The following is a 12,896-nucleotide window of genomic DNA, read 5'->3' as shown; positions in this document are numbered from 1 at the left end:
AGCGGGCAAACACCCTTCCCCCTGGTCCCTCCTTCCTCACGGCTACATATGGTTTGTGTTACCGGCTGTTCTAGAAGTATTGCCTTCCCATCAGACTTTGCTGTTAGCCATGTTGTGTTGAATGGTTCGCCGTTCACACAATTCAGTTCTGTACGAAATGCGCAAGAAAACCTTACTATCATAACTGAACACGTCTAAACGTGAGTAGTGACGGAAAAATACGAGCGGCGTTCGATAAGTAATGCAATACATTTTTTTTTTCTGAAAGCTGATTGATTTTATTCGAATTCCAGTACACCATGCCATTTCCCACTCTTTTCATTATAAAATCCTACTTTTTAATATAATCTCCGTTGAGTGCCACGGCCTTATGCCAACGCAATGCAAGGGCCCGTATGCCCGGATGATACGCAACTGGCGATTAAAATTGCTACACCACGATGACCTCCTACAGACGCGAAATTTAACCGACAGGAAGAAGATGCTGTGAAATACAAATGATTAGCTTTTCAGAGCATTCACACAAGGTTGGCGCCGGTGGCGACACCTACAACGTGCTGACATGAGGAAAGTTTCCAAACGATTTCTCACACACAAACAGCAGTTGACTGGCGTTGCCTGGTGAAACGTTGTTGTGATGCCTCGTGTAAGGAGGAGAAATGCATACCATGACGTTTCCAACTTTGATAAAGGGCGGATTGTAGCCTATCGCGATTGCGGTTTATCGTACCACGACATTGCTGCTCGCTTTTTGTCGAGATCCAATGACTGTTAGCAGAATATGGAATTGGTGGGTTCAGGAGGGTAATACGGAACGCCGTGCTGGATCCCAACGGCCTCGTATCACTAGCAGTCGAGACGACAGGCATCTTAACCGCATGGCTGTAACGGATCGTGCACCCACGTCTCGATCCCTGAGTCAACAGATGGGGACGTTTGCAAGACAACAACCATCTGCACTAACAGTTCCACGACATTTTCAGCAGCATGGAGTATCGGCACGGAGACCATGACTGCGGTTACCCTAGACGCTGCATCACAGACAGCAGCGCCTGTGATGGTGTACTCAACAACGAACCTGGGTGCACGAACGACAAAACGTCATTTTTTCGGATGCATCCAGGTTCTGTTTACAGCATCATGATGGTCGCATCCGTGTTTGGCGACATCGCGGTGAACGCACATTGGAAGCGTGTATTCGTCATCGCCGTACTGGCGTATCACCCGGCGTGATGGTATGGGGTGCCATTGGTTACACGTCTCGGTCACCTCTTGTTCGCACTGACGGCTCTTTGAACAGTGGACGTTACATTTCAGATGTGTTACGACCCGTGGCTCTACCCTTCATTCGATCGCTGCGAAACACTACATTTCAGCAGTATAATGGACGACCACATGTTGCAGGTCCTGTCCTTTTTGGATACAGAAAATGTACAACTGCTGCTCTGGCCAGCACATTCTCCAGATCTCTCACCAACTGAAAACGTCTGGTCAATGGTATCCGAGCAACTGGCTCGTCACAATACGCCAGTCACTTCTCTTGATGAACTGTGGTATCGTGTTGAAGCTGCATTACCAGTACACGCCATCCAAGCTCTGTTTTACTCGATGCCCAGGCGCATCAAGGCCGTTATTACAGCCAGAGGTAGTTGTTCTGGGTACTGATTTCTCAGGATCTATGCACCCAAATTTGCTTCAAAATGCAATCTCATGTCAGTTCTAGTATAATATATTTGTCTAATGAATACACGTTTATCATCTGCATTTCTTCTTGGTGTAGCAATTTTAATAGCCGGTAGTGTACCTCTCTACTGGTCAGCGTCGCAGCCAACGTCTCGCTGCATCAATAGCCTCCCCATCATCCATGCCTTGCTTCCCGCCGAGTGCATCCTTCACTGCGCCAAACAGTTGGAAGTTGCTCTTTACGGGCTTCTGTTACATAGCTTAGAATCCAGCGGACGCAAACCTATGAATAACCCGCTGCTGGACGAGTGCGTCACCACTACGAGCCGAGACATTCAGTTCAGCAGCCAAGTGTGCGCTTATGATCCGTCGATTCCCTCGAATGAGGGTGTCCGCACGTTCCAGTAATAGATGAGTCACAACAGTGTTTGTGTCCGGCAGGTGGAAGATCAGACAAGTGGGCGCGATCTTGTTGTGGTGATGACTGACGCCTCCCCCAGCGACTCGCGTAGGTATTGTTCACTGCATATAAATCCTGCGATGTTCTGGTTTTCCGCCAAAAGAAAGTCAGTCCCAGCTCTCCGCCTGGAGCTCATCTCCGTTACAGACGCCATTTTGAAGGCTACGTACAGCTCCGCCACCAGTCGGAACTTCATGAAACTATAGGGGCTGCAACGGGAATGTTCCAGGAAGTCCCACAACAAACGACGCATTTTTCTACTGAAACTGGCCGAGGAAAAAATGTGTTGCATTACTTATTTCACGTTCTCGTACGTTTAACGATATGTATTAACGATGCAACTTTCTACAAAAGGGGTGTACATGTGCCAAAGATTAAGTCAGTAGATCCATATAAATTATACCGCTGAGAAAGCTGCATAGTGAAAAGATTTTCTCGTATTAAATGGGGATGTTCAAGGACAGTGCTCAAATTCACCTAAAATACCACAAAAGATCAATTTTAACATATGGTAACGAAGCAGTTGTTGCGGGGAATACTAAAAATGTCAACAGTTTGGAAAAACTTCCAGACACATTTGAATTCTGACTAGATTATAAGGCGATATTTTTTCAGGAGATGGTGCCCCATAGCTCGTATATATTACCACCTTGGGCTTCTGGGAAAAATTCTTTCTTTGCTATCATCAGTTTCATAAAATTATTTAAAGCCTCAATGTTAGGTGAAATATATATAATATTTATCTTCACATGATACAACCCTGAATTAGACACTGTTACCGTATTATAACATATATTACATCGTCAGTATATAAAGCTTTGCTATACAGTGTACTTATTTATGTTATAACAGCAGTCGGCGTTAACGCTCTTGAAGTGTAAGTCCGGGGTGGCCGAGCGGTTCTAGGCGCTACACTATGGAACCGCGCGACCGCTAAGGTCGCAGGTTCGAATCTTGCCTCGTGCATGGATGTGTGTGATGTCCTTAAGTTAGTTAGGTTTAAGTAGTTCTAAGTTCTGGGGACTAATAACCTTAGAAGATAAGTCCCATAGTGCTCAGAGCCATTTTCTTGTTACGAATCTGTTCACGCCTATTGTAGTTATAATATGAATACGTATTCTACCTACCACCGTTTTTATAGACTGACGATGTAATTTATATTACATTGCATGATAAATGGTCTAATTCATGGTTTTATCATTTGACGTTAATGACTTTATATTTCGCTTAGTATGAAGCTGTGAATACTTTTGTGAACCTGATGATGGCCAGTCAACGGAAACTTGTGAGGTAAATAAAGAATTTTACCAGCAGCCGTATTAAAAATTTCTTCAAATAAATTGAAGTGAGTTTCCAAAGGTTAGCACTACTTGATAGTGAGAAAGTGATTCATCCACCCGATCATATTAAATGGCTAAATATAAAAATCAATGAAACGATAATAGTACTTAGCTGAAAATACAAATTAGCTTCCTCAAAAATATTAAGACGTAAGATCGTAATATCGACTACCGAAAGCTGATGCTAAAAAATTATTTCCTCAGTTACGTCAATTCTGCTTCTTCAGTTGCAATGCCAGCTAGATACAATGGTTAATTCCAAAAAAATTGAAACCACTAGATTAATAACGAGAGCTATTGCACTGGAAGCAATATGTCTCATAAGCCCTGAAGATCAGTGGCTCCATATCTACACAGATGCTTCATGAATGGAAAAAGAAGGAAACGTTGGCACGCGTTACAACAAAATTTTCTCGTTCTATTAAACTTTACGTCCTCGCCTTTCATATTTTGAAGGTGAAGTTGAAGGCAAGAGAATTTCAGCAAATCAGTTAAACAACTGTTCACACACATTCGACGAAGCAACTACATTATGTGATTCCAGAGCAGAAATATAGCATTTATCAACACATAAGATCCAAAATCGTTCAAGTTGAAGATATCGAAGAAATAATTAAATATATACAAGAGAAGAACGAGACAATTGTAGTTCAGTGGATATCATCTCTGTGTACCTTCTATTGTAATGCAAAAGCGGATTTTCCAGCAAAAATTAACCAGACTGGAGAAACTACCTGGTCAGATTTTGCACTGAAATGCATTATTATGAAGATATTTCAAGAGGAATTACAATGATCCAACAACGTGTCGGTGAGGAAAAGATCTGGAAAATACTCGTGGACGACTCGATATTCCCTGACAGCCAAAGAAAAGTTGCAGTAAACATATTGGGCTTGACTACAGCACCTGATAGTTCGGCCGCTTATCTGCATAAAATCACCAACCTGCTGTTTCCAGAATGTGTACTGTGTCACAAGATTGTTTCGATCATGAACAAAGAGCATTTAAGAGAATGTAGAAAATTAAGTGATTGTCATTCATACTTAACGACATTGTATTGTGAAGCAAGAAGGCGAATGACAGTAAGTCAAGTGCCACAACACAAATTTAATAGTAATGATGATTATAACAAAAATAATAAGAAAAGACTGCTACAATGGCAAAGGAGTATTTGGTGAATGTAATTTCGGCAGTAACAGTCCTCTCCTGTGCCAAACTCAGTATCTCACAGTAGTATTTGCGCCCAGCACCCAGCGCCCTGAATTGTTAATTTGTATCACTATCAGTATCCGTTCAACCATGCCAATCACATCTACTTAGCCTTGAAAGGAGTCAATATTTGGTTTACAGAATACTAATTACAGCGGTTGTAAATGAAGGAATTAATAAAACACGAAAAACATGTAAGAGGATATAGCCTACGAGTAAATAACAAGTTGCAGAACTATTGCGAGGAATTTATATACAGATCAGAATGAGTGTGCCACAACGAAACCTTTCAAGTTGGATTGACTACACGGGGCTTATGACTGGATTTTCCCAGTTCTTCTGCAAGCCTGTTGAAAATATGTCCCTGAAGCCTTCGCGTTCCAGTGACAGACAGAATACCTCTAAACCGAAAACTTCATCTTTGTCTACCATACTTACTATTCCCTGTTTGTTCTTGGACATATTATATTATATATCCTACTAGTTTACATTATCAAACACTTGAATCCACTTTTTCTTAAGAATTTCTTTTGCCATCAAGCACTCCGTCAGAATTGCTTCTCTAGTGTCTTTATCATTCATAATGTCAAACAGATCGTCATCTAACATATCCTCAATTTTATTTTTCACTGTTCATTATAACAGTCTTGTCAGAAACTTGTTGTTGTTGTGGTCTTCAGTTCTGAGACTGGTTTGATGCAGTTCTCCATGCTACTCTATCCTGTGCAAGCTTCTTCATCTCCCAGTACCTACTACGACCTACATCCTTCTGAATCTGCTCGGTGTATTCATCTCTTGGTCTCCCTCTACAATTTTTACCGTCCATGCTGCCTTCCAATACTAAATTGGTGATCCCTTGATGCCTCAGAACATGTCCTACCAACCGATCCCTTCTTCTAGTCAAGTTGTGCCACAAACTTCTCTTCTTCCCAATCTTATTCAACACCTCCTCATTAGTTATGTGATCTACCCATCTAATCTTCAGCATTCTTCTGTAGCACCACATTTCGAAAGCTTCTATTCTCTTCTTGTCTAAACTATTTATCGTCCATGTTTCACTTCCATACATGGCTACACTCCATACAAATACTTTCAGAAACGACTTCCTGACACTTAAATCTATACTCGATGTTAACAAATTTCTCTTCTTCAGAAACGCTTTCCTTGCCATTGCCAGTCTACATTTTATATCCTCTCTACTTCGACCATCGTCATTTATTTTGCTCCCCAAATAGCAAAACTCCTATACTACTTTAAGTGTCTCATTTCCTAATCCAATACCCTCAACATCACCCGACTTAATTCGACTACATTCCATTATCCTCGTTTTGCTTTTGTTGATGTTCAGAAACTTGGATTCATTAAATATAATACTGATTTTTGTTACATCGTTCACTTATCTTGTTATCTTTACAATTGTGTGGATGACGTTTTTGTGAAGGTCTTGTGGTGTATCTCCAGAGTCACGGTCTCTACGAACCAACTTGAATAATCGTTTGGCTTCCGCTTCCCCTACTACGTTAGGAATTCCAAAGAAGTATTATCAATGCCTTCCAGCTTATTTGATAGCAATTATTCCCAAGCAGTCCTAAAATCTAATACTGAATCGCCTATGGCTTCCTGTTGACTGCTATTTCTTCTCCTAGCACTTACCAACTCCTCCCTCACTAGAGGACTTCAAGTGCAGTTTCTCTTGTACTGTTTTTAATGTCGAAACCTTTTCTTTTAATTTCAGAGAAGACTGTTTTGACTTTTCTAGACGCAGTGTGTAAACTTCCAAGGAAAATTTGTTTTCCAATTTCTTGTCATTTTTCTTGCTGTCGATTCTCCTTGGCTTTTCTGCACGCCTTTTTAATTTCGTTACTTAGTGAATCACTTTCCTGTATTCCTGTAACATCCTGAATATTTTTCTACTCTTTACCAGTTGAATTATTTCTTCTGTTACCCACTGCTTCGTCTCAGTTACGTATTTGTTCTACTTCTGTAATTGCCCTTTTTAGAGATGTTCATTCCTGTTCCATTGAACTACTTGTCGTGATAATCAGCGCATTATCTATAGCCTTAGAAAACGTAAGACGTACTTCATCATTCTTTAGTACTACAGTATCGCAATTCTTTCCACAACGATTCCTCTGGCCGTTTCTCTTAAACTCCAATCTGTTCTTCATAACAACTAAGATGTGATCTGAGTCTGTATCTGCTTCTGGGTACGCCTTACAATCCTACATATGATTTCAGTATCTCCTGAGTAAGCAAGATGTCCAGCTGAAATATTCTCACATATCCAGGCCTTTCCCAAGAAACCTTTTTCCTTTCATGGTTTTTGAATAGCGTATTTCTTATTAATAACTGAAATTTCTTGCATAACTCTATAAGCCTTGACGGACGAAGGTAGGAGAACATGAAAATCAGACTAGCTCAAGCAAAGAGAGAAGTGCACTTGTATTAAAGATAGGCGTTAATTTAGGAAAGAAATTTCCTAGACTGTACGTTTCTAGCACAGCATTGTATGTTTGTGAAACGTGATAAGTTGGTTAAACCGTAACAAAAGAGAATCGAAGCGTCTGAGATCTCTTGTTTCACAAGAACGTTGAATATTAGGTGGAATGGTGAGATAAAGAAAGAGGTTTTCCGCAGAATTGGCGGAGAGAGAAACATTTGGAAAACATTGGCAAGATGAAGGGACGGGATGATAAGATATGCGTAGAACAACCTTCGCTAAACAGAGGAAGCTGTAGAGGGTCAAAAGAGTGGGAGTTATAGAACGGAATACATCAAACTAACAATTGAAGACGTAGGGTGCAAGTGCTATTGTGAGACGAGAAGGTTGGACTAGGAGAGGAATTAGTAATGTGGCGCAAACCAGTCAGAAGACCGGTGATTCAAAAAACATTGCTGTTTATTCCCAAGGAGTTGCCGATTTTTTGTGTTTACCGTATTGGCTTATTACCATTCTAATAAGACGTTCGGTATATGCTTATCTGAACACGAAGGATTTTGAGATGGCATTGACTGTAACCTGCTTAAGAAAGTATTTTTGGTGGCTACCGTCAATCTTCATCCTTGTGTGCGCAGATGCTCATGTCTTAGTTTTCTGCAAGCCAAATGCCACATCACTTAGAAGTGAAACCCTCGCTGTGGGCACGGAGGAAAGAAATGGCTGTCTTAGTCAACATTACAAAAGACGTAAAATTTGAGAAACGCGTGATACTCGCCTTCTGCCTGTTACTTTTATTGCAGCTGAAGTCCGTCTGCTTAGCTGGATGGTAACGTGTTTGCATTCCGTGCAGCGGACACAGTCTCGATTCCCGGCTGGATTGGAGATTTTCTCCGCTCGTGGCCCGGATGTTATGTTGTCCTCGTCCTCACTTCATCCTCGTCACCAGCGTGCAACTCGCCCAGTGTCGTGTCGACAGCAGTAAGACTTGCACCTGGCGGCCGGACTTCCCCGCATGGGACCTCCCGTCCAACAATGTCGTACACTCATTTCATTTACATTGTTGTTGAAGTTTTATTATGGTGCTGGGCGAAGTCTCGTTGGGTTTCATCTAGTAAATTACTAGTCGTCAAGTATTAGAGAAGCTGAGCGGGATGTTATACCCTAACGCCTCAGACAATCCTGAATAAATAAAAATGAGGCGGTAGTAAGAGGGCATTGCGACAGTGCACCAGCTTGTACCTTGAGACTGATGGTCTTCTAACATGGAACATGTGATATGTGCAAATGAACTCAGTTTCTTTAATGCCGTAAGTATTTGCGCTGTCTTAAAAATGGAAATTTATATTAAGTGCCATGAGCTACTATTTCTAAATGTTTTTACTTGTAACTGGTTTTCATAATACCTTATATTAATTTCATTTCACTTACGCATTGTTAATATTTATTGGAGTACTAATGTAACACATTGACTATTGAATACCATACCGACAAGATTTTCTAAAAAAAAATGGTTCTGAGCACTATGGGACTTAACAGCTGTGGTCATCAGTCCCCTATAACTTAGAACTACTTAAACCTAACTAACCTAAGGACATCAAACACATCCATGCCCGAGGCAGGATTCTAACCTGCGACCGTAGCAGTCGCGCGGTTCCGGACTGCGCGCCTAGAACCGCGAGACCACCGCGGCCTTCGAAGATTTTCTCAGTTACAGCAAATTTGAGTAGAATGTTTATTCCTAGGTACTTGACCATGATGTACCATCGAATAGCGTATAACGTTTGGAAAAAGAAACTTACTTTTCCAGAGCAATTTTTCTAATTTCAGAAAAAGACTGCAGCAAGAAAAAGTTAACACTGTCATTTCAAACTGGAATAAGCACGTGTATTAATATTTTATTGCAGGGGTGGCTAGACATGAATGTTTGAAAAGTTTTCAAAGGTATAACATTCTGCCCTGCGTTTGAATAAAATAATTTTGTGTGTTGGGGCACACTATTATAAAAGACTAAACTGAGTAAACTGAGTTTCCCAGTTTTGACTTGATTGTAACGGCCCTATTCAGGGCGGTTGACTGCCGTATACTGGTGTAAGTCTTACTCTATAAATTGTCTATTTGTGTTATATGACGGCTACTGACGTTACATATCAGGAACGTCATTGTAAAATTTGAAGGGAAGTGCTGTGTTTGGGGATGGTTGTGCAGTAGGCTATTCCCTGCGCTGTTGCGGTAGGTGATTGAAAGACAACTCTAGTAGGTGTTGATTGGGAATAGTGAATCGGCAGGATTTTGCCAGTGCTGTATGTGATAGGTAGGCAACAGCAAATTGGCAGCTGGTATACAGGGGTTGTGGTTTCCTGCAGCAAAGCGTTACAGCAGACCGCAGTTCTCGCGTGACCACAGTTTATGCTGCGCAACCCGGGTCAAGTGGTGCTGCTGGCTGGCGAACACACGCCGTCCGCTGGACTGGAACCGCTGAGTTTATCTCGTGTTTCATAATGAAGCAGCCCAACACGCAGAATTATTTTATTCAGATGACTCTGGCTGTGGAAGCTTACGAACTCTCACGGACTGTTTATCGTGGTGGAGATTTTCTTTATGACACTCGTTTCGTTTTCTTTCCAATAAATATATTATTCTTTTGTGACAGCTGTTTCGAGTTACTACTGATACATATATCGGTATGTGTGTGTGGCAATCTCAACTTAAACTACATAGCTGGAAAACATTTTTCGATTCTAACCTCGATTTCTTTCTACGATGAATATTATTTTTTAGTTCGTAGTGTGTACTGCGATACTCGATTCGGTTTCTTTTCCACAGTTGGTTCTTGCGAGTCTCCGCTTGAGCTACATAGGCAACGCGTATTTTCCGATACCACCTATGATTTATTTACGACAGGTTATTTCTGTGTTCGTATTGTGTGTCATGATGACCAACACAGCTGTAGTGCTTGTTTTCGCGATACTCGACTCGTTTACATTTTAGGAAATGTTTCTCTTACTTATGTGTGGGTAGCGACGGGTTCGCACTGGTAACTTTCAGAAGGGGAGACGTTGGGGGCACAGCTTTACTTCAAACTTTGTACACCTTTAGAAGTCCGATAAAACAACATAATGTGCGAGTACTAAGGGCATTACTCTGACAATTCCTAAAAAATCGCAACCACACACACTTCGGGCATTGCGAGGGTTAGGGCGTACGTTTTGAGCAAATATTTTGGTAAATAATGCAGCCTCCCTCAACATGGAATGCAAAGAGCTTGCAGTGGACGAGGTCCATTGTAAGATCTATCAGAGCGATTTTCGTTTACAGCTTTCGACTCGTTCGTTTCCGGTCCAGGGTGCCTTACGTCTTGATAAGTTTACTCTTCTCCAGCATCCCTGAAAGTTTGTAACTTAGTCATGGAAGAACCCTATAAATACTCAGTCATCATTACTGCAACTACGAATTATGTAGACAAACCTGCTTTGTGAATCAATGTATCTGTTAGTGAAAATTGTCTCAAAATGCCTACAGTAGTTTCTGAAACTAGTCTTCAAACAATGGCAGAAAAAGTGACATGGTATTTTAATTTAATGAAACATATTGATAGGTCGTAATACACTCAAACAAAAGAAAGACACTCAACGAAGGAATTATCCGAATTGGGTGAAAATCGGTAGATGTGATGTACAGACAAAATAATGATTACAATTTCAAAAAAAAATTGGACGATTTATTCAAGCGAAAGAGCTGCGTAAATTGAGCAAGTCAATAATTCGTTGATTTACCTCTGCTCCCTACGCACCAGAGACACGTGTTCTCTGGTCATCGTGACTCAATTGGAAGTGAGACACATCACTGCATACAATTCTACTACAGTTAACGAGATTCCAGGACAAAGATAGAAATGGAGGCATCCCAGACAGGGGCAGGATGCCAACCTGACTGATGCCCACCATCACACGCCCCGGCAACCAGGACTGATGTTCTAGGGTCCATTTCTTAAATAGCAAAATCCGTTTGGTTACCGTCTGCGACACCCTTAAAGCACAGAGGTACGTCGACGATATTCCACGGCCCGTTTTGTTGTCCTTCACGGCAATCCGTCTTCGGCTTACATTTCAGCAAGATAATGCCCACCCACCCACGGCCAGGATTTCTACTGCTTGTTTGCTCGCTTGTCAAACCCTACCTAGATCTCTTTCCAGTTGAGAACGATTGGAGTGTTATGGGCAGGGGCCTCCAACCAGCTCAGGATTTTGCCGATATCACGTGCCAGTTGGACAGAATTTGGCACAATATCTCCCAGGAGGACATCCAACAACTCTTATCAATCAATGCAAAGCCGAGTAACTGATTCCATAAGGGCTGGAGGTGGACCAACGAGTTGTTTAACTGCTCACTTAGTGAAGCTCATTCTTTTGAATAAATCATCCATTTTTTTCTGAAATTGTAATCATTCGCTTATCTGTACATGTACGTCACACCTACAGATTTTTGTCCCATTGGGATAATTACTTCTTAGTGTGTCGTTTTTTTAAATCGTATTCCAATTATTTTTTCCCAAATACAGTAAATTCTCGCAATCAAAACTATATGTGTTGCTCATTATTCAAAGTATCGGTAATGATATGACATCACCATCTCCATGTTGTTCAAATTATTTGTCGCATGTTCACTACGTCACTAGTCAAACCGCATGGCCAACATCGTAATTTGTTATTTATCCTTTCCGGTAACTTGCCTAAGAACGATTTTTCCCTAACTAGGACCACTCTATACGACTTAGTGCGCACATGTTTATAATGTTTTTGTTGTCTTCCGCAGGTGGTTGCGCCTCAGAAGCCGCGCGACCCCGAGCGCGAGAAGCGCCGCCTGGCCCGGAAGAAGGAGAAGCGCGCCACGCTCATCCTGGGCCTCATCATGGGCTCCTTCATCGCCTGCTGGCTGCCCTTCTTCTTCCTGTACATCCTGCTGCCACTGTGTCCCGGCTGCGACATTCCAGACAGCGCATTCGCCACCGCTTTCTGGCTCGGCTACACCAACTCAGCGCTCAACCCCGTCATCTACACCATCTTCAACAAGGACTTCCGCAGGGCGTTCCGCAGGATCCTCTTCAAATGATGTTTGTTTGTGGTTTGCTGCTGGCTTTGCGCCCGCTGCCGGCGGGGGCGCGATGCCCAGGGCAAACCCGGTAAAGATAAGCACCATCACCAACATCAGCAGCAGCAGCATCCGCAGCGGAGGTGATGTGTCGTCGCCCCGGCTGCAGCGTCCACCGCTGGGCCCCCTCACACGACGCTAAGTGACGGCGGTGGACGTCAAGTGCAAGTCGTACGCCGCCGATAGTCACAGCCCGGACATAAAAAGCGACGGCGTCCGAGTCGCTGAGCTGTTCATGTTCCTAGCGGCATGGAGGACACCGCAAGACAAGCTTGGGATCACAAAACAAAAGATAAGCCAAGACGAAACACCATCTTTATTATAACGTGACACGCATACAGCAATAACTAGGCTAAGGTGTAGTTTTCGTACAAGTTGCCACCCGCCCCATATAAAGAGAAACGCCGCTGTAGAGTACGTGTGTACTGGTGAGTGGAGACATTAATTTAAAATGTGGCCTGTATCGCCTTGACACTGGACGTGTTTGAGCGATAATTTCCCGCGAGGAGTTTGCTCTCGCACTGCCAGCTCTGGCAATCAGGAAAACTTTGTTTCAGTTACATAGTTTTACTACGCCTGGAAGAATTATTCAAGTTATTCTAAAGATGGTGTACAA

At 42.4% G+C, this 12,896-nt stretch overlaps 1 protein-coding gene across 1 annotated transcript in view; it reads left to right on the top strand.

Moving 5' to 3' along the window:
- The window catches only part of LOC124606259 (alpha-2B adrenergic receptor-like), a 101,102-nt gene extending 88,861 nt beyond the window's left edge, over positions 1-12,241 (top strand). Inside the window, exons 5-6 of the mRNA XM_047138236.1 lie at positions 4,631-4,663; positions 11,945-12,241. Coding sequence (XP_046994192.1) covers positions 4,631-4,663; positions 11,945-12,241 — 330 coding nt within the window. The remainder of the gene's footprint in view (positions 1-4,630; positions 4,664-11,944) is intronic.
- The last annotated feature ends 655 nt before the right edge of the window (positions 12,242-12,896 follow it).

This window comes from Schistocerca americana, chromosome 3 (genome assembly GCF_021461395.2).
Source record: "Schistocerca americana isolate TAMUIC-IGC-003095 chromosome 3, iqSchAmer2.1, whole genome shotgun sequence".
In the NCBI taxonomy this organism is placed as follows: Eukaryota; Metazoa; Arthropoda; class Insecta; order Orthoptera; family Acrididae; genus Schistocerca; species Schistocerca americana.
The sequence above is the reverse complement of the archived record's forward strand: the minus strand, read 5'-3'. Positions and strand labels throughout refer to the sequence as shown.